At 38.8% G+C, this 23,562-nt stretch overlaps 1 protein-coding gene across 12 annotated transcripts in view; it reads right to left on the reverse strand.

The window, feature by feature from the left end:
* BBS9 (Bardet-Biedl syndrome 9) overlaps positions 1-23,562 on the reverse strand; it is a 432,422-nt gene that overhangs the window by 96,706 nt on the left and 312,154 nt on the right. The window contains exon 24 of one of the 12 annotated variants that reach the window (XM_077811046.1): positions 8,622-10,298. The exons of the other annotated variants lie outside the window; for them this stretch is intronic. Within the exon in view, the coding sequence (XP_077667172.1) occupies positions 10,294-10,298 (5 nt within the window). The 3' untranslated portion in view covers positions 8,622-10,293. Of the gene's footprint in view, positions 1-8,621; positions 10,299-23,562 lie in introns of those variants that run through there. 12 annotated transcript variants of the gene reach the window in all.

Below are 23,562 nucleotides of genomic sequence, written 5' to 3' on the forward strand. Positions count from 1 at the left end.
AAAATTTACTACTAAGTAACGGAAGCAAACTGAGCAATGCAACCAGTGGTTACCATTGTTTATGGGGGCTTAAGGTCTGATTTGGACTTGTATTTTATCAATGTTAAGAGTCATAAATAAAATCAAATATTTCCATTCAGCTGCAGATGTTGCAAATAGCTGCAGTAATGGCAGCTTAAGGCAGGATTTTGAAATAATCTTCTTAATAGAAAATTCTAAGCAAAGCTCCTCTCTTTGATATTATTGTGCTGCACAAAAGTAAGAACTACATTAAATCTGACAGCTGTAAATATTTGGTCATCCCTAAAAATGCAGGAATTGAATAAATGTTGTACAAAGAGGAATTGCACTTTAGTGGGGGAAAACAATTAGGTATCAGCTTTTATATCTGATATTAAGGTTACTGTGCCTGCTCCGTTGATGCCCTGATTACTACTCAGGACATGTATTAGGCACTCCAAGGGCCTTAATGGGCTTTGCATCAGGCCCTTAGTCTGTTCTCATGACTAAATGCTACATAAAAGATCCTGAACCACACAACAAATCCAGGCTCAGAATGAGCTTCAGTTCATTTTTAATGGCTTGATTTATCCTGATGGGTGTGAGGTATAATAAGCAATTCCCCATGATTTCATTAGGAGCTGTGAGTGCTCAGCAACTCTCAGGATCAAGCCATAAGTCATTGGAATGGGCTAATGACCTGGCAGTTTCAACACAGTATCAAAGCATATGACTCTGCATATCATATAGAAGGCTGTCACCACATGAGGCTAACGTGATTCATGATGCAAAGATTCAGAAAAGACTTTGAACCTTTTGCTCTTTAGATTGGATTTTTCTGGGTACTTGAGCATCAGCCCTATTATGTACTTGCTTCTGCTGTCTAAATTGCCAAAAAGAACCTAGACCATCAGGCAATCCTCAACCAAGTTTACAGAGCATCTGAGGAATCAGAAACTACACAGTCATCTGTTAACAGCATTTTAAGTGACTTTTCATTTTGGATAGCTGATGTGAATATGAATGTTAATGGACTACATGGGTTGTGGTACAGTGCAGTCTATTAATGCAAAGGCCAGGCAAAACACAGGTACCATTCATGCCAAATATCTCACTCTCCATCACTTTAACTTAGGTCTTTGGCAGAGGAAAGACTCATGCTTGAATACGACCATAAGAACGTAAGAACAGCCATACTGGGTCAGACCAATGGTCCATCTAGCCCAGTATCCTGTTTTCTGACAGTGGTCGATGCCAGGTGCCCCAGAGGGAATGAAGAGAACAGAATCAGCAAGTTATCCATCCCCTGTCGCCTATTCCCAGCTTCTGGCAAACAGAGGCTAAGGACATTTCAGAGCATGGTTTTACATCCAAAACCATGCACAAAAGGAGTTCGGCACTGAGAGTCTCACACTTGTGCAATAGCTCTCTTTCTCTCACTCTGGCAAAAATGAGTCAGAGAGAGTATGACTTTTTAGCCTAGTGGTTAGAGCACTGACCCGGGAGGTGGGAGACCCAAGACCCTGTCCCCCGATAGAATGACTTTAATTATTTGTCCAGAGTGCAACTGCTTCAACAGGAGAGACTACCCCAAATCAGAGTATCCCATAGCTCAATGGTTAAAGCACTCACCTGAGAGGTGGCAGATCCCTGTTCAAATGCCTTCTTCCTTTCAGGGAGAGGGGGATTTGAACTGGGGTCTCCCACATCCCAAGTGAGTACCCTAGCCACTGGGCAAAAAGTTATGAGTAAGGCCCTCTGACCATGCCTACCAGATCAGGCCATGCCACGTGTGACTTAGGTGGCCAAATGCTTGTCTTCCCCTGATTGGTGAATCACTTTGGGGCTTAGTGGGATATAGGCATTCAGGTACCTAGAAGGAGGCAGTATTGCACATGCTCAGAAGCAGAAACACAGGCACTTAAAGAACTTCTGCAGCAAAAATTTAGATGTTGAGTGAGTTTAAGCATCTCTGGGGTTCAGTGGGAGTTTTGTGCATTGCAGAGGTCCCAAAAATGGGATTTAGGTGCCTAAAACTGGGACTTAGGCATCTAATTCCTTTTGATAATGCAAGCCTCAGTTCATCTACTATTTCAGGTTTTGGCTCTCAGAATTCCAAAACAAAATAGCATCTTCAAGAATCTTTTAATTTAAAAATTAAAAGAAGACTTAAAAGTACATTTTTCCAATTTTTTAAATGTTCTTACGCATGGAAGTACAACGCAAATTAAAATTAATACAAATACTGGGTGCATGCAAAATGAGTCTCTTATGGAAATAAATGTTAAATATGATTGTTTTCAAAGTCATTTTGAGTTACGAAATTTGTCATTTTGAGTTAAAATGAGTTAATCTTAAAAAGAGATCTGAGAATTGGATACAATTTCATTGTTAATTTGATAGTCAGATTTTCTTTTCCCAAACTAACATGTACATTTTCCAGGAAAACCGCCTCTTTCAGGTTTCTCAGGCTGGGCACCCAAAAATGGAGGCACTCAAAATTACTTGTTACTTTAGATTGAAGTCATTTACTTATTACTTTGGTTGAATTCATGTGGAGGAGATATTTCTTTCAGAACACAGCAGAGGAAGTGATAGGATATCTAGATCCCCAAATAATTTTCTTCTCTGGAAGGGATAAACTACACAATTTTTATAATCAGCTTCCAAAGACCATGAACCAGATTCTGCCAACCTAGCCCCCTGATATCAATGGCAAAACTCCAACTGACTGCAAAGGGACAGCATTTCACTCATAGAGTAATACCTTACTCCATGACCAGTCCCACCACAATTAATTCAACAAGGTACTACTTAAAAAGAATACAGATGGTAGAAACTGGTCCAAACAGCTATTTTTGATCCTCAAGGAACTATAACTATTTTATTTATTCAATGTATTGATTTATCATTTAAAGTTTGTTATTTTAGGACGTGAAATCATGTGAGGGAGGCAGCATGATCTACTCATTGGTTCTAACAAGGCAACAAGGAGTTGTCCTGTTACATGGGTTCTAGTCCTGTCTCTGCCACTGACTTTGTGTGAACTTGCACAAGTCACTTAAATTTTGTATCTCAGTTCCTCCTTTTGTAAAATGAGAGCAGTATAACTTACCCATCTTTGTAAATCTTTGAGTTCTCTGGAGGAAAGGCACAATATAAGTAGGCTTGGCAGAATTCAATTTTTAATTTTTTTACAATTTCAATGGGTAATATTGATGTTTATTTTTAAGCATTTTTCCTAATCTTTATCTATTTAAATTTTTACAGTTCCAGGAAATTATGGGTATTAAGCATTTTTTTCTATTTTTATCAATATACATTTTCACAGTTGCAAGAAACTATGAGGGGAGGGCAGACAATAATTATTTTATGGGAGTAGATTTAAAGTTGAGGCTTTATAACCGTTCAAACACAAATTTTCAACTTCACATGTCAAAATACACAAATGAAATATCCTTAATCTCTCATAAACTCCAAAGCAGCATTTTGTTTACTTTTCCTCTCTGTAAATTTTGGTTATTATTAATGGAAGTATTTTTCGTCGGTTTGTGTGTGTATGGTAAAACTGACATTTACCGACATTTACTGATAAAAATCTAATCCTTCCAAACCTAAATCAAAGTGCAACCTTTTGTTATTTATTAAGGGAACTATGTACCACAGGCCCTCTCACTGTTATTTGCCCCCCTTTTCCTTTAAATCTATCATGAGAATTATTGATTAATAACCACATCACCTTCAGGCTGAAATATAAAATCAATATAAATATGCCTACGTCCCACAAATCAGCTGTCCTAAGCAGTGTGTTACCTAATTTTAGCTATTTAGCTTAATGCACCTCCACTTTAGTAGTTTTTAGTTGTCTAAGTGGATACACTTACCTTGACCAGTAATAATTCTTGTGGGTGGCATGTTGGTGTAAGTGCTGAGGTGCTCTTAGTTGTTGTTTATGAACTGCTCAGAAGTCATTACAAAGATCAACTCCCTCTTCTTTATATTCCAAAACTTGCAAACTCAATGCAGATTTCCAGCCCAAATGCTAGGACTAAAAAACTGAACTATTGTCTTAAACTGCGGGCTATTTATAGTAGCTCCATAGGGCAGCTGAACAAGGAAACTGCATCAACCAGGGCAATACTTGACAGATCACTCATGAAAACATCAGAGACTGACTGCTTTCAGCAATAACATAAAGACTGGTTTCAGAGTAGCAGCCACACATTCACTCAAAGGGTTTGTTATTAGGATTACTGTTACTCCGAATAAAGAGTGTGAGCTACTGTTTATGGTTATTCCGTACAAACAGCAAAGATCAAAAAAGGTGCAGTGTTAACATTTACTTTAGCTAGCTAAGATAGGTGACTAAAGATCCACTCTTTGCAGATAATAAAGGCAAAGCATGTTCAGAGACTGATGAGAACAGGTGTTGGAAAAAAACATGCTAAATTTTAAGAGAAACAAAAGTCACCATCGCCAGATGACACAGACATCCACAAAAACTGCTTTTGTCCATTTGCCAATTATTAATTTCATTTTTGCATTGCTAGGAGTTGAAAGCCAGCACAGAAAAACATCTGCATGTGTGCCTTTCTCAAGTACAACTCTTTCCATAGGAAAGCAGTAATGTAGTTAATGAGTTTCATTCTAAAAGGTAGGTTGAAGGGATGAAGTGGGCCCTAATTGTGAATCTGGATCCAGACTGAAATTTCAAATCTCCTAAGACCAAAAGCAATGCAAGCATTTGTGAACACAGCAGAAACCTGGTGGAGAGCGTGGTATGTTTATCTATGTGATTATTAGACATTTGTTTTCTGTGAACTTTAAATGTAATGACTGCACTATCTACAGAGAGAGGCACTATTTTATGTTCCGTTTAGTACAGACTGACACAGGTGTGCTCTCTTATGGAGACTTCCTATTTGTGCTCTTAATATCAAATATACTAGGATATAGTAGTGGTAATAAGCAACAAGTGCAGCACTGGTGGGTTCCAAATGCTCAAAACCCCAAAATGGCTTGGGATCAGGAAATTCAGGGATTAGGTAGATTTTTTCAAACCCAGTTGTTTGGCTCCTGTTATTTGCTAGAAGCATTCAGATCCCACTGACAACACAGAAGGTACTCAGCACATTGCTGGATCAGGCTATTAGCATACTTGGTAGTAGGGCTGCCAACCCCCCAGGATTGGCCTGGAGTCTCCAGGAATTAAAGATTCATTTTTAATTAAAGATTATGTCATGTGATGAAATCTCCAGGAATACATCCAACCAAAATTGGCAACCCTCCCTGGGAGGAAACAGATTTTTAAAGAAACAGAGATGGCTATGAGGACATTTTTTCTAAATTTTTATACAGTAACTCTGCAAATAGATGAGACCAAAAACAAAGCCAAGGAACATTTGGAACTTTGGGAAACTGAGTGTCACCACAATATCATTTGGGAAAGTATGCAATGAATTGACTGGCTGCCTTGCAAGTCTCAGTGCAGCTGATGATTTTAACAGGTGTCTTAACTACTTTTGCTGCCACACTTCCCATTGAACCAGCTCTGTTTTTACTCTTATGTGAAAAGCAATAAGCAGTGCAACACCCCCACCCCCAATCATTTAAACAATGTTGTCTTGGACACACTGCATAGTTAAATGGACTTTATTAGGACTTAATTGCTTTGGGTTATACCTAGAGAAAAATTATAGTTATAAACACAAAGAAAAAATATAAATGATTGGCTGAACTGGAATTCTGATGTCAGACTGCCATCAGACAGATCTATGAAAAACGGAGTGTTGAGTAGCAGCCTGATCATATCCAACATTAAAAAGGAAATTTATGGTATAAATTCCTTCTCACACTGCGTGAGATACTGTAGTTAGCTTTATATATACCTAGCTAGCTAGCTAGCTGTATATGGTTTCATATACTAGTAGCATTCAGAGCTCTGGTGCATCCAAGGCACTTCAGACAGCACTGAAGATGTGTGAAATAAAGATTACCATCAAGCAAGAACAGAAATTAATTCTAGCTTCTTTTTTGTTTTGTTAGTCTACTTAAACTAAAAGTTTTGGTTCCAATTAACCACATGCCAGTGAAAGTTGCTACTGTACAAGAACATTAGTACTTGTATTACAGGAGCACCTAGATGCACCAGTCAGGGATCCAGGCCCAGTTGGGCTAAACCCTGCACACACACACAATAATAAAAAAAAGACAGTTCCTGCACCAGGCCTTGATTCAGCAAAGCACTTCTGTATATGACTCATGTTAAGCACATGCCTAAGTTCCATTGGCTTCAGTTGCTTAAATGCTATGTTGAATAGGGAAGAACTGCTGAACTGAATCTCCCGAAGAGCCAGTCATGTAGTATCATGTCAGAAAGAAAATATATAATAGACTAGAAAGGTCTGGCTTTTCCAGTAATTGATAGCTAGTAAAAAGTTATTTATTTTATACTGTTATTGTTTTTAACAGCTGAAGTAATGGTTGAAAACAAAACCCAAGACATCTCCTACGGCAGAAAAAATATCAGATGAACATCACACTTTATAGAAAGTCTTGTTACAAGTCCTGAGAATGAGGCTGTAAAGATCACAACATTCAGTTCATTCAGGAATATCTCCAAATGGTAAGGTTTTATATTTTAAATTTCTCCAAAATGTGCAAATTTGTAAAATAAATACATAGAGACTGTGCCAAAATATGCACAACTCTTAATACTTTATGAAATGCATAATTATGAATTAGCTACCAGATGAGATTTAAAGAAAGTAGCATATAGTATACTATAAACAACTCCACAAAGAGGAACTGAGCAGTTTGAATTGGGAGAGTGAAGTGTCTCATATTTTCCTTATATAAAGGAATTCTTCCAATTTTCAAGGTTACATGTTCTTCAAATGGATTCAGTTCCAATATGGAAAGTCTAATGTGCTTTAGCAAATCTAGAGAGGTGTCTGATATCCACTTATTGAAGATTCATACAAACAGAGTGTGGACTAGAAGGTATTCTGCATGATCACAACTACCTTTGCATGGGAGGATTAAATACTGCCTTTTTTAATTGTCAGTGCTGGGGAGATATCAAGGTCATAAGTGTTCATCTCTTCTCAACTTTTATGGAAACTTCCTTCCAAGAGAGATAAAAAGAACACTAGATCCCAAGCCCCAGCTACTTGAGAACATCATCATTCACTACAGAAAGCAAGAATGAACTGCTGTGACATAGCATAGTCTTTCTACCATATTTAACTTTCTTCTCTCCTCCCCCAGCTAACTTATAGAAACTCTTCTAAAACTTGACTTGATGACATAGGCACTCCGATTCCTTTATACAATTACTGAACATTAGATCTCCCTTTATGGCTCTTTAGCCCCCTCACATATAAATCTTGTATTTTACACCTAGACAATATGGATGCCCAAACTCTGCTCTACAATAATGTTAATAAAGAGATAGCCCGCGCCTCAGGATCTACTTGAATTGCTTACCATATACTGATTCAACAATTCCCATTGAAGTTTTCCATTGACTTCAATGGGTTTTGGACTGGCCTCCAAATCTTCGCAACCAATAATCTAATGCTATTTTTTTTTTTTTTTTACTAAAACATGGAACCTACACACCAGTCAGATACAGTACATTGTTTCTTTTGAAATCTTTACTGCTGCTGGACAACCATCATGTAAGATGATTTGTTGAACACTGAAAACTCAAAACTCAAATATTACAAAGCTTCAAGTAACAGAAAAGGCCACAATTAAATAGCCTTATTTGCTATTGGCTACACAAGAAGTGTCTTGAGATCAGATCTTGAGGTTTAAAGTCAAATGCAATGCAAATCTTCTCTCACTGACACTTTCAGAGAAAGTAATTTAGCTGAGCAGATATTTATTTAACTTATGGGCAGCTGATTAAACACATATTATAAATTTGTCAGTTTTGTCACAGAGACTGTTATTCTTGGTAATATAATTGTCAAGAATCATACACGCACGATATAGTCAAACTTCAGCTACACTGCTGCTTGCAGGAGGATAAAGTGTCAAGTGGTATTTTGACTACATAGCATTTCCTGTGTACTCAGGAACAACAGATCTTTTCCCGATAAAGGACTACACATAGGAAAACACAGAATACTGGTAGAAATATGGCTTTATGAAGGAGTCAGACCTCTGAATCAGTATTTTTTCCTTTACATAGGACTTTGTATGTAGCACTGTTTCAAAGAGTGCTAAATATGAAACCAAGAAAGAGAATTTAAAAAATAACATTGTCTGTAAGGAAGGCAAAATTTGAATGTTTTGCCTCTACTACCTTTAAAAACCATAGAGATTGATCCAATTCCCATAGAAGTCAAAGGGAGTCTTTCTATTGAGTTGCACAGAAGCAGGCCCATTCCCATACTGATGATTAACACAGTAATAGCAATGATGGAAGGAACTCCGCTGGTGGTGAACTTGTGCAAAATTATCTAGATTTTTTATTATTTTTGCTTGTTCCCCCAGTAGGACTTAACTTTTCCATAACAAGGAAGGATATTATTGTATGTAGCTACAATGTCATTTAGGGCTCCCTTCCAGACATGTCCATCTACTTTTCACAGAGGAAATCAACCACCAAAAATATTCAGTCTGAAACAGTGCCATGTGAGAAAACACGCCATATTCAAAACAATCTGAAATATCAGTTTTGCTCATCAATTGCATTTTAATAGTTTTATGACAAACCGCATTTTGAAGTTGTGTACACACTAGCTGGCAAGAAGCTGACCGTAACTCATCAAGAAAAACATAAAAATGCCTAAACACTCAACTGATTCTCAGCAGCTGTATTTAAAAAATAAACCAGCACTGCAGCTGCTCAAATTAAAATTAAATGCTGATATTTTAAAAACTATGTAGTACTTGGAAAATCATTATGAAACAGAACAAGGCAGAGCACAGCAATGGAAAACAGGCTGCAATGACTACATGTGGATCTCACCTTTTCACATATTTTCCTAGACAGTTCTTGCTGCCTGCTCCTCCCAAAACTCCTTCTCTTTAACGTCTCATTTGTTTCCTTCTCTGTTTCATGTCTTCTTGAAAAGTTCCCCCAGACTTGGAATTCCCTCTCATTTCTTGTGGCCCAGTCAACCTCTGTCTCTTAATTCAAATCCTTCCCTCAAACTCATTTCTACCATAAGAGCTTTCCAACAATAATCCACTATGAATGTGCACACACAAAAACACACACAAAAAACAAACTAAAAAATAAATCTGGACAACTAAGAGATTAGAACCCCAAAATAAATTTTTTTACTCTGAGAGATGTCTGTCAATAGAACCACTGGGGTTTAAATATAAGCATGCATACATGTTTTTGCAGGATTGGGGACTTAGTAAACTCCTGAGTAGAGGGACCACATCATCTATGATTATACAGCATCATAAACACCAAGATCAACAAATCACTATTTTAATTTAAAAAGTAGAGAAGTCATGAAAAAGGCATCATTTGTCAAACATCACAATATTATGGCACTGGAAATAACCTAGCAATTTTCTATTCTAAGGACAGGAAAGCCTCAGTTTAACTAAGATCATGAGGCTACCTTTCCTAAAAATGGTTACTTACCTTTTTTATATCTGTTGTTCTTCGAGATGGGTTGCACATGTCCATTCCGCTGGAGATATGTGTGCACCAAGCACATCAACCCACAGATTTTTTTTCCCCCATAATGGCAGCCGTTGGGGCAATGCATGTGCCCTGTGTACATTCATGCTCCCAGCTGATGGCATAAATGGCAGAGCTGCCTCAACCCTTCCTCTGTTCCTTCAAACTGGAATCCAGTAAGCATAGACTCCAGTGCAAAAGGGGGAAAGGACGGGTCATAGTGTGGACATGTGCAACACATCTCGAAGAACAACAGTTACAGAACAGGTAAATTCTTCTTTGAGTGATTCCACATGTCTTTTCCATCCAGGTGACTCCCAAGTAGTTCAGAATGGAGAAGGGTTTTAGAGTCCATCTGAACAAGTACTGCAACACAACTATCCCCAATCTAGCATAATGTCTCAAGACTTGGGAGATAGCATAACAACTAGTGAAAGTAAGTACAGATGACCAAATTGCAGCCCTGCAAATATCACTGATGGGGACCTGACTCAAGAGTGCAGATGATACAGCCTGTGCTCTTGTACAATGTGTTGAAACTCTCTCAGGTACAGGAACTTCAGTGATGTCATGGCACAGCTGTATGCAGGATGAGATCAAGGAAGATATTCTCTGCCAAGAAACAGGTTGCCCCTTCTTCATTCTGTCAGCAAAAGAAATGAACAGTTATGGGGACACTCTAAACTGTTTAGTCCTGCCCATGTAAAAGGCTAATGCACTGCAGGCATCCATAGCATGGAGACTCTCTTCATCCTTATGAGAGTGAGGCTTTGGAAAAAAGGTTAAGTATATAGACTGATTAAGGTGGAAGTCCAACAGCATCCTTAGTCAGAAATTTAGGATGAACATGCAACTAAACCTTGTCCTTATAAAGGCCGTACATGAGGAGGGTCGGCAAATAATGCTTGAAGCTCCGCTATCCTCCTGGTCAAAGTAATAGCTACTTTTATGAAGAGATGCAAAAATGAATAAGTAGCCATAGACTTAAAAGGTGGATCTATTAAGGCCAAAACCATTCAAATTTAGATCCCATGCAGGTGTGGGTACTCTCACGGGTGGACAGAGCCTGTTCAATGCCTTCAAAAATCCTATCATTGAAAAAAAAATCAGATCTACGCTGATTCGCTAAAGGAGAATGGAATGTGGAAACAGGAACCAAGTGAATGCTCAAAGAGCCCTTTTCTCCCTTTAGGTGGAGTAAATATTCCAGAATAAACTGAGGGGAAGACTGCGTAGGAGGAGAACGCCACAGCTGGAACCATACAGAAAAAATCTCCATTTCATTGTGTAATTATATCTGGTGGATGATTTTCTGCTATTCAACAGAACGTTCGGAACGCTCAGTCTACGGAACGATCAGTCTCCTGAAGTGTTAACCATTGAACATCCAAGCTGGAGACAGGAAGCGTTGGGGTGCAGCATCTGATCAAGGCCAGGCTGGTGTTCTCAGGAGTAGAGTGGTGTGAGCCTCTCTGAGTTTGCATAACCATCTTTGAAATCAAATTAATGGGTGGAAAGGCATACAGCAGCTTATCCTTCCATGATAAAAGGAAAGCATCTGAGATAAAGCCCGGACTGTGACCTGCTCTGGACCAGAATATAGATGACACTTCCTGTTCAATTGTGTAGCAAACAGGTCTATCTGTGGTGTTCCTCAAAGATGAAAAATGGACTTGGCTTTATCCATTCTGAGGGACCATTAGTGATTCATGCTGGATGCTCTCCTGAAATGATCCGCCAGAGACTCCTAAACACCAGGAGATGTGAGGTGGTGAGCATAATTTGCGGCATAAAAATCCCAAAGTTCCATTGCCTCTTGACAAACACAATCTGACTTGGCATCTCCCTGCCTGTTCAAGTAGAACATAGCAGTAGTGTTGGCCACAAGGACTTGCACAGTACAACCTCTGATGCACAGAAAGAAAAGCCAACACACTAGGTGAATTGCTCAAAATTCTCAAACCTTTACGGGGAGAGAGAGTTCTTCATCTGGCCAAGTCCCTGAGTCTGGAGGTCCCCCAGATGAGCTCCCCATTCTAGAGAGGAGACATCTGTGACCAGAATCACGAAGGGCGGAGAGGAACAAAGAGACCCCCTTTGCATACAATCTGAGGTCCATCCACCTATCTAGGGATTACAAGATACCTGAAGGTGTGTGAGTGAACATGTCCACTGGTTGACAAGATGAACAGTAAATAGACTTCAACGACCCCTGTATGCCTCTGAGGTGAAAGCTAGCTTGCTGAGTTATGTGTGCACAAGCTGCCATATGCCCCAGAATTATCAAGCAATTTCTTATTGCTGTGCAAAGATGGCCCTCACAGGCTCAGGCCTCTGGTCTGCCCACTGCCAGATGTTTCACTACACGTTCCTGGATCAAGATCAGCATAAATAAGAAATGCTATGTTTAATACAGTATATAATGGAGTTATCAATCAGGAGCCTTGAAGACAAGAAGCTATTTTCTTCTTTCAAGGATGTACTGCCAACATGTATTAATCACTCCAGTAATGCAAAGTGAATGCAATTTTGCTCCAGAAAGCCTACCCAGCACCCTTTGTCTGACTTAATACCATACCTATACCACCAAAAAATACGTAAATAAAATGGAAAATAAAACATTATCTGAATTAAATATACCACACACAAAGACTTTTCAAATTACATTATCAAGGCAAATAAGACCATAACATCTACCAATAAAATTACTTTTTACCATGGCTAAGGTCAGGGGATACAGCAATAATACTAGGGTAAGCAGCCTTAACCTAAACTTTTGAAAAATAAGTGGGGGGAGGAGTGGAAACTGAGTTCTAAATTTTAAATAGGCCTCAGTCCAATCACTCATGAAGTTCTACACCTGCACCTGTAGGAGCAAATTATGGGGTTTAGCCATCTAACTACCTGATCAGCAGGTGTCATCAGCAGTTTAAATGGCCAAATCCCAAACTATGTCCGCTCAATTAATTGAGGGAGCAAAACAATGTGGGTACAATTAAACTGCAGGTGCAAATTCTCCCCTACAAAGTTAGAAGCCGTCTTTCAAAAGCAGCCCCCTCAGGGGAAAAGGAGAATTGCTTTCACTTTCCTTAAAATTTGCAGAACAGATCCTTTTACCCGCTGCCACAGGGCTTTTCTGTTCGAAGGAAATTTGAAACAAACAAATAAAATAATTCAAAATGAAAAAGGACCTATCGGAGGCATGCTAGTAACAGGTATGTTTTTTTTCTGCTGTATAGCTTTATGATGACACAAATCTGATCTAACTGAGCCAAATTAATCTATAAATCAGATTAAATAGTAACTCTAATTGAGGTTTCCACCCCCTGCACTTTGGATTTAAGTTATTAAATTACGTTTTCCTCCCCCTAGCACAGATGTAATATATTCTCCTTACAATCCAGCAATTCCATAAACCCATGAATTCTTTAATTAGTCTCTTTGCAAGTCCCAACACAGACAGTCACACAACCTGTCCAATGCGAAGAGGAGTACAAGAAAAAAAATCTCTCTCTTTATCCAACCCCCTAATTTCTGTCAAGTAAGAGCTATGAAGCTATATGGTGAAGTTAATTAATTATAAAGTCAGTTGGGGGTGTTTTTTCTTTTGGTTCCCGGATCTTTTCCTGATGTAGGTCTTTGAACTTCTGCCTGCACTAAGCCCATGAATCAGTGTCATTTACAACATGCATTAAGATAATTGAACATAGTAAGGAGGAAATGTATACAAGAGAGCTAATATTTCATGTAGAGAGGCTAATTTTATCAATGCAACAGTGCAAAGTAGACCTCACAGTTAGTGTCTTTGTGTTCAGAGCTAAACGAAAAGTTACTTTGAACAAACTGTATAAAAAGAGATTTCTTCCCAATTTTCTTTGTTTTGTTCTTATTGTGATCATTACTTTCCTGGACAATTAAAAAAACCTGAATTCTTCAACAAAGCAATATTAAAACCAACAAATAATGGTACATGTTTGAGAGAATAAACTATGAAGACTAGAGAAAAAAAATGTAAATATTTTTTATTTTCCAGCTGCAAAATGATTAAAATAATTGTTATACGTGTGTACACAAGCGCACATGTGAGCACACACACCAGAAATGGAAAATAACCTCTTCGTTCACTAAAAATAACCAAGGTTTAAAATCCAAAAATTATGGGAAAATAAAGATATATTTAAAAAACCCTAAATAGGTCCTAGCTGAGGTTCCAATCCAGGAAACAACCAGCTTTGAATAACTTTATGTATGTGAGTAGACCCTTGATTTCAAACTACTTGTATGCATAAAGTTATTGCCATGGGTAAGTGTTTGTAGAATAAGGGCTGTAATCAGCTATGCAAGCCAGCTACAACTGCATATGAAAAAACAAATCTTTACTTTAGACCTCAAGTTTTATCACAACCCTCAGTAAATAACCCCCAACACAATAAATTCCTTAAAAACTGTATTGTTGGGAAATACCAAGAACATGTTTTAAATGAATAAACTAGAATGATTACTTTAAAATATATATATATATATAATTAGACTTGGAAATCTCCATTTTTGGTATCATTTTCATAACTCCTTTTACCCTTCCATGTAAAATGACATAACAAAAAACCACTAAGCCTTCAGTTCAGATCAGGAAAAAGTGAGTTAAAGGAGAGCCTGCCCTTGCATTAAGGAGATGTCACTCTCTTGACAAAGAACTCTGCTTATCAGACAAATGTCCAAGGGAGAGTGCCATTGAAGAAACACTTTCTCCTAAAATAATTCCTGTTTAAAGAAAAGTTGTTTAAATCAGTGCTTTGTAGACACATAAATCTAAAGAGACATAGCTGCACTCTTACCCCTTCTCCATGGGCACAAGTTCCTTTAAATCAGATTTGAAGAAAACAAAACACTGATTAGCCTAAAAAGGTATAAAGTAAAAGACAACAGGAGCATAAGAAAGAAGAACAATTAAGATAAATGTATATCAGGTCTACATCCTACCTGGGCTTACACAAGTATATAAGCAGCAACATGTGTGTATGTTACTCATATATAGAATCATAGGGTGAAATGCTCTTGTGGTTTGGGGATCATGTACAAGGCCTTCAGCACAACTTACTTGTTACAAAGAGTGCATGTATATGGAATATGGGCAGAAGCCATGTAGTGTAGCCTGTGCGCCCCTTATACACTATGGAAATGGTCCCTGTGCCAACTCTTTCATACACTAGTGCAAAAACCTTGGTGGAGGTTGACTGGAGGGGGAGCAGAGAGTCATAGGATTCAAATTTATGCAAATCCAGAAGCCTCTAAGTGCTAACTGGTAAGGATGGGCTGAAGCTGACATTCCAGCTAACAGAAATTTATGGGAGAAGGAAAGAGAAGGGCAGTACATCAGCCATACACAGTGGACAGCATGCATTTCACTTCCCCAAACTCTTGACCTGAACGGATTATGATTATATGGTGTTTATCCAAGTGGACTGGATATTATACATACATAAACACACATACAAGAGAAAAGACACAGATGCACAAATCTCTCACAAGGGTTTACTGGGAAAAGAAATGTGGTCATCATCGAAGTCTGCAGATGGACACACAGCCATACCAAGTGAACGCATATTTTGGCCTCAGCTTCAGGTCTGAAATACTTAGACTCCCAAAAAACAAATGTTGCAATCCTGCCAGGGTCATTTTGGATTACCATAATGGAATGGTAAAGGGTATAAAAGTAGCTCAATGCTAGAGCTGGTTGGAAAATGTGGGAAATGCCAACATTTTGAAATTCATTTTTTGTTCCAAGTTGGAACAAAAAGGCAAAATTTCAAAATTTTTCACAGAAAAGAAATCCTGAAAAATCAAAAACAGAAAATTTGATTTGGAAACATTTAACGGTTTCATTCCGATGTCAGAACATAATATAAATAAAATATTAAATATAACTCATATGGTATTAGAATTAATATAAAAGTCAAACCAAAATGAAACTAAACAGACAGCTGCAGAGCACAGGAGCCAGCAAGCAGAGCTGTAAACAGGGGAGTTTGAGTGGGAGTTCTGTTGGAGGAGAAGGTATTTGTGTTTGGTTTTGTATTGGTAGTATTTGTATGTGTAGAGGCTTGTAGGGGCTTTGTGCTGGGAGAGAAGCTGAGCCCTGATTAGGGGGCAGGGCTTCTCTGACTAGGGGTCCTATAAAGGTAGCAGCCAGTCAGGCAGTGGCACAGACAGCTGCAGCAGAACAGGAGCCAGCAAACAGAGCCGTAAACAGGGGAGTTTGAGTGGGAGTTTGTCTTGTGGTGCTTCTGTTTTGCTGTGGGGGTGGTGTTTTGGTGTGGTTTCTGTTTCCCAGATTAACAGGATTTAGGTGGAAAGGCAATGACAGATACAGAGGTAGCAGTGGGAGTGACCCATGTAGCAGAAGACACAATGAAGATGACTGGATGTGGAAGCTGTGGTATGTACATGATCCTGGAGGGGGCACCTGGTAAGAGTTTTGTCTGTATGAAGTGCCGTCTGATAGAGCTGATGGAGGAAAAGATCCGAGGTTTGGAGATGCAAGTGGAAAGTCTAGCTGAGTTTAGGAAGGGGTTTGAGCAGATTATGGAGCAAAGATTGAGCAGATTATGGTGCTTCTCTCCCAGCACAAAGCCCCTACAAGCCTCTACACATACAAATACTACCAATACAAAACCAAACACAAATACCTTCTCCTCCAACAATAAATAGAGGTATCTGAAGGGAAAAGCTCAGACTTGCAGATGGAAGCAGGACTGGGGAATTCTGAGGGGAGACTGGGTGAGGAAAGTGGTCAGTGGAAGCATGTGACTAAAAGAACCAGGCAGAGGAAAAAATGGACTAGTGAAGGGGAAATAGAGCTCAAGAATAGGTATGCAGAGTTGGAAAATGAAGAAGGGGCTCAGCAGGTACTCACTGAAGGTGGAAGGGCAAGGAAGAAGAGAAGAGCGGCTAGTCCTATAGGAAAAGGGGAAGAGTTAATGGAGATTACACCAAATATGAGCCCCAGGAGGATACAGGATGGGTTAAAGAGGATTACAAGGGAGAATAGGAATGGAAAAAACTTGCAGCCAGAGGGAACAGGGGATAGACTGGAGAATAGCACCATCACTAGGAAAAGACAGGTCCATGTGATTGGGGACTCTTTACTGAGAAGAATAGATAGGCCTGTAACCAGAGCTGATCCAGAGAATAGGAGGGTGTGCTGTCTTCCAGGTGCTAAGATACGGGATGTAGACCTGAGGATGAAAAGGATTCTAAAGGGAGCGGGAAAGAATCCCCTAATTATCCTTCATGTGGGAACAAATGATACAGCTAGATTCTCGCTGGAAAGTATTAAGGGAGACTATGCTAGGCTGGAGAAGACGCTTAAGGAAATTGAGGCTCAGGTGATCTTTAGTGGGATTCTGCCTGTTCCTAGAGAAGGGCAACAAAGGTGTGACAAAATTATGACTATCAACAGATGGCTTAGGCAGTGGTGCTATAAGGAGGGCTTTGAGATGTATGGCCACTGGGAGGCATTCATGGATAGAGGACAGTTCTCTCGGGATGGACTTCATCTGAGTAGGGAAGGAAATAGACTTCTAGGATGGAGGTTGGCACAACTGACTAAGAGAGCTTTAAACTAGGAATTAGGGGGAGATGGTTGGGAGATGTCCAGGTAATCTCCACGCCAGAATTTAGCATTGAGAGGAAAGAAAATGAAGTAAGAGTGGATACAGCCGTGGGTAGGAGGAAGGGCAGTATAGACACAAGTCTAATAGGTTATACTGGTAGTAAAATGACCGTGCCTAATAGGGTACAGAATGTGAGTGAGGCCAAACAGCAAAAATTAAGATGTTTGTACACTAATGCGAGGAGCCTAGGTAACAAAATGGAGGAACTAGAGCTACTGGTGCAGGAAGTGAAACCAGATATTATAGGGATAACAGAAACATGGTGGAACAGTAGTCATGACTGGACTACAGGTATTGAAGGGTATGTGCTGTTTAGGAAAGACCGAAATAAAGGTAAAGGTGCTGGAGTAGCACTGTATATCAATGATGAGATAGAATGTAAAGAAATAAGAAGCAATGAAATGGATATGACTGAGTCAGTCTGGGCAAAAATTAAATTGGGGAAGAAAACTATTAGAGCCACCCCTGGGACAGTGCTTGGGGTGTGCTATAGACCGCCGGGATCTAATTTGGATATGAGATAGAGCCCTTTTTAATGTTTTTAATAAAGTAAATACTAATGGAAACTGTGTGATCATGGGAGACTTTAACTTCCCAGATATAGACTGGAGGACGAGTGCTAGTAATAATAATAGGGCTCAGATTTTCCTAGATGCGATAGCTGATGGATTCCTTCATCAAGTAGTTGATGAACCGACTAGAGGGGATGCCATTTTAGATTTGGTTTTGGTGAGTAGTGAGGACCTCATAGAAGACATGGTCATAGGGGATAATCTTGGCTCAAGTGATCATGAGCTAATTCAGTTCAAACTGAATGGAAGGATTAATAAAAATAAATCTGCAGCTAGGGTTTTTGACTTCAAAAGGGCTGACATTCAAAAATTAAGGAAATTAGTTAGGGAAGTGAACTGGACTGAAGAATTTATGGATCTAAAGGTAGAGGAGGCCTGGGATTATTTTAAATCAAAGCTGCAGAAGCTATTGGAAGTCTGCATCCCAAGTAAGGGGAAAAAATTCATAGGCAGGAGTTGTAGATCAAGCTGGATGAGCAAGCATCTCAGAGAGGTGATTAAGAAAAAGCAGAAAGCATATAGGGAGTGGAAGAAGGGAGGGATCAGCAAGGAAAGCTACCTTATTGAGGTCAGAACATGTAGGGATAAAGTGAGACAGGCTAAAAGTCAAGTAGAGTTGGACCTTGCAAAGGGAATTAAAACCAATAGTAAAAGGTTCTATAGTCATATAAATAAGAAGAAAACAAAGAATGAAGAAGTGGGACCACTAAACAATGGGGATGGAGTGGAGGTCAAGGATAATCTAGGCATGGCCCAATATCTAAATAAATACTTTGCCTCAGTCTTTAATAAGACTAAAGAGGATCTTAGGGATAATGGTAGCATGACAAATGGGAATGAGGATATGGAGGTAGACATTACCATATTTGAGGTAGAAGCGAAACTCAAGCAGCTTAATGGGACTAAATCGGGGGGGGCCCAGATAATCTTCATCCAAGAATATTAAAGGAATTGGCACAGGAAATTGCAAGCCCATTAGCAAGAATTTTTAATGAATCTGTAAACTCAGGGGTTGTACCGTATGATTGGAGAATTGCTAACATAGTTCCTATTTTTAAGAAAGGGAAAAAATGTGATCCGGGTAATTATAGGCCTGTTAGTTTGACATCTGTAGTATGCAAAGTCTTGGAAAAAATTTTGAAGGAGAAGGTAGTTAAGGACATTGAAGTCATGGTAAATGGGACAAAATACAACATAGTTTTACAAAAGGTAGATCGTGCCAAACCAACCTGATCTCCTCTTTTGAGAAAGTAACAGATTTTTTAGACAAAGGAAATGCAGTGGATCTAATTTACCTAGATTTTAGTAAGGCATTTGATACCGTGCCACATGGGGAATTATTAGTTAAATTGGATAAGATGGGGATCAATAGGAAAATTGAAAGGTGGATAAGGAATTGGTTAAAGGGGAGACTACAACGGGTCCTACTGAAAGGTGAACTGTCAGGTTGGAGAGAGGTTACCAGTGGAGTTCCTCAAGGATCAGTTTTGGGACCAATCTTATTTAATCTTTTTATTACTGACCTTGGCACAAAAAGTGGGAGTGTGCTAATAAAGTTTGCAGATGATACAAAGCTGGGAGGTATTGTCAATTTAGAGAAGGATAGGGATACCCTACAGAAGGATCTGGATGACCTTGTAAACTGGAGTAATAGTAATAGGATGAAATTTAATAGTGAGAAGTGTAAGGTCATGCATTTAGGGATTAATAACAAGAATTTCAGTTATAAGCTCGGGACGCATCAATTAGAAGTAACGGAGGAGGAAAAGGACCTTGGAGTATTGGTTGATCATAGGATGACTATGAGCCGCCAATGTGATATGGCTGTGAAAAAAGCTAATGCAGTCTTGGGATGCATCAGGAGAGGTATTTCCAGTAGGGATAAGGAGGTTTTAGTACCGTTATACAAGGCACTGGTGAGACCTCACCTGGAATACTGTGTGCAGTTCTGGTCTCCCATGTTTAAGAAGGATGAATTCAAACTGGAACAGGTACAGAGAAGGGCTACTAGGATGATCCAAGGAATGGAAAACTTGTCTTATGAAAGGAGACTCAGGGAGTTTGGCTTGTTTAGCCTAACTAAAAGAAGGCTGAGGGGAGATATGATTGCTCTCTATAAATATATCAGAGGGATCAATACCGGAGAGGGAGAGAAATTATTTAAGCTCAGTACCAATGTGGACACAAGAACAAATGGATATAAACTGGCCACTAGAAAATTTAGACTAGAAATTAGATGAAGGTTTTTAACCATCAGAGGAATGAAGTTTTGGAATAGCCTTCCGAGGGAAGCAGTGGGGGCAAAAGATCTATCTGGCTTTAAGATTAAACTCGATAAGTTTATGGAGGAGATGGTATGATGGGATAACATGGTTTTGGTAATTAAATATTCATGGTAAATAGGCCCAATGTCCTCTCATGGGCTATTAGATGGGGTGAGATCCGAGCTACCCAGGAAAGAATTTTCTGTAGTATCTGGCTGATGAATCTTGCCCATATGCTCAGGGTTTAGCTGATCGCCATATTTGGGGTCGGGAAGGAATTTTCCTCCAGGGCAGATTGGAAGAGGCCCTGGAGGTTTTTCACCTTCCTCTGTAGCATGGGGCAAGGGTCACTTCCTGGAGGATTCTCTGCTCCTTAAAGTCTTTAAACTACGATTTGAGGACTTCAATAGCACAGATATAGGTGTGAGGTGGTTTTTTGTAGGAGTGGTGGGTGAAATTCTGTGGCCTGCATTGTGCAGGAGGTCAGACAAGATGATCATAATGGTCCCTTCTGACCTAAATATCTATGAATCTATAAACAATAATGTCAAAATGAACTATTTCAACATTATTGAAATGAAATGACATTCAAAACAATTTATGTTGACAATTTTCTGTGAAACATATTTATTTCAACTAAACTGCATTTTCCAGTTGAAAACTGTTCCATGTAAAATTTTCGTAAGAACAGCCACACTGGGTCTGATCAAAGATCCATCTAACCCAGTATTCTGTCTTCTGAGAGTGGCCAATGCCAGGAGCTTCAGAGGGAATGAACAAAACAGATAATCATCAAGTTATCCATCCCCTGTCGCCCATTCACATCTTCTGGAACCAGAAGCTAGGGACACCATCCCTGCCCATCCTGGCTAATAGCCATTGATGGACCTATTCACCGTGAACTTATCTAGTTCTTTTTTGAACCCTGTTGTAGTCTTGGCCTTCACAACATCCTCTGATAAAGAGTACCACAGGTTGACTGTGCATTCTGTGAAGAAATGCTTCCTTTTGTTTGTTTTAAACCTGCAGCCTATTAATTTCATTTGGTGACCCCCCCCTAGTTCTTATGTTATGAGTAAATAATATTTTCTTATTTACTTTCTCCACATCAGTCAACATTTTGTAGACCTCTATCATATTCCCCATTAGTTGTCTCCTTTCCAAGCTGAAAAGTCACAGTCTTATTAATTTTTCCTCACAGTGAAGCTGTTCCATACCCCTAATCATTTTTGTTGCCCTGTTTTGTACCTTTACCGATTCCAAAATATATTTTTTGAGATGGGATGACCAAATGCAGCATTCAAATGCAGCATTCAAGATGTGGGCGAACCATAGATTTATATAGAGGTAATATGATATTTTCTGTCTTATTTTCTAGTGCTTTCCTAATGATTCCCAACATCCTCTTAGCTTTTTTGACTGCTGCTGCACATTGAGTGGATGTTTTCAGAGAACTATCCACGAAGACTCCCAGATCTCTTTCTTCAGTGGTAACCGCTAATTTAGTCCCCATCATTTTATATGGATAGTTGGGATTACGTTTTCCAATACGCATTACTTTGTATTTTTCAACATTGAATTTCATCTGCCATTTTGTTGCCCAGTCATCCAGTTTTGTGAGATCTCTTTGTAACTCTTTGTAGTCTACTTTGGTCTTAACTGTCTTGAGTAATTTTGTATCATCGGCAAATTTTTCCACCTGTTTATCCCTTTTCCCAGATCATGTATGAATATGTTGAACAGTACTGGTCCCAGTACAGACCCGAGGGGACACCACTATTTACCTCTCTCCATTCTGAAAATTGACCATTTACTCCTACCCTTTGTTTCCTATCTTTTAACCAGGTACTGATCCATGAGAGGACCTTTCCTCTTCTCCCATTACAGCTTACTTTGCTTAAGAGGTGAGGGACCTTGTCAGAGGCTTTCTGAAAATATAAGTACATTATATCCACTGGATCCACCTTAAAGAATTCTAGTAGATTGCTGAGACATGATTTCCCTTCTATTAACTTCAGTGGCCTTGGATCATGTCCTTATATACCATAGTAACATGCACCTTAAAATTCAGATAAGAGAAGATTTAGCTACCTATTTATTATCTACAGGCTAATTCCTGGGCCCACTGGAGGCAATGTCAAAAGTTCCATTAATTACAAAGGGACCCACAGTTCAGCCTGTTGGGCCCACTGAAGTCAATAGAAGTTGACAATACTCACCTCCTTGCAGGAAGCGTGTGGAACGTTGAAGGATCTGCCCCTTGGAAAAGAAAGGAACAAGTCTCTTTCTTTCTAATTCTAATATGGATGATGTCAATAACCTGATTTGCTGGAGAGACATTCCAAGTAAATTTAAGTCATTCTAAATAATTCTCAAATAGATCGAGATATAGAATGAAAAGCTATTTACATAAACTCAAAACACTCAAGTATAAATTGTCTCTAGAATAGCTTGGAGTTTCATTCCAGAGAAGATTAAAAATGTTTATAATTTAATAAGACCTTTTTCTTTAAAGTTTTAATGAATGAAATTTAAGATATTGGCAGCCTTTCTTCATTCATACATTCCACTCCTGTGAGATCAGTAGAATAGGAAGAGGGAGAAAAAGAATTATAATTAAGCATTTCAAATCATGGAGGTATGAGAAGCAGAGAAACTGTACACACACAGGTGTGTGCAAGTTCCTTTACTGTGGTGTACACTTAACTAAATACTTGGCTAAATATACATTCAGGTTGCAAACGTTTCACTTAGCACAGGTTTTGCAGATTCTGGAAGGGGATTTAAACTTCACTATTGATTGTCCCTTTCTCCTTTGAATAATCTGATCCCTTTTATTCATAAATAAATTGCATTTTTATGACCCTTGCAGCACAACCAACTTTTGGCAGCCCTAAAATTCTGCTCCCATGAGGACCTCTCAAGTACTTAATCAACACTATGCACTTACATATTAAATATATTTTAAAAATCACATTATGACCAAAGGTGGTAGTGGGGAGACCCAGATCATTGAGGTAAATAATGATGCTCTGCCTTAACTCACACTGCTTAGGAGTAAAAACAAAAACAAATAAAACCCCCACAGACTGGCATAAATTTGGGGCAGATTTGAATTGCATGGCTTTCTATATTTAAAATATAGTTATTTGAATATAATTTCCCTTTTATTATTTAAAAAAACAAAATGTTTCATAAAATGTTATTAAACTCTTGTTTCCCATGACACCAGAGGGTCCCTGAAGGCGCTATCAGGCAAAGCTCTGTTGTTATTTAGGACAGATGTATTGAAAATACATACAAAGTATGTTAGTATTTAGTTTGGCCCTGATAAATTATTAAATATTTTTAATATTATTTTCTCTGTCTTTTTATGGACTAACAAGTTGCCAAATTTA

Source organism: Eretmochelys imbricata, chromosome 2, assembly GCF_965152235.1.
Source record: "Eretmochelys imbricata isolate rEreImb1 chromosome 2, rEreImb1.hap1, whole genome shotgun sequence".
NCBI classification, from domain to species: Eukaryota; Metazoa; Chordata; order Testudines; family Cheloniidae; genus Eretmochelys; species Eretmochelys imbricata.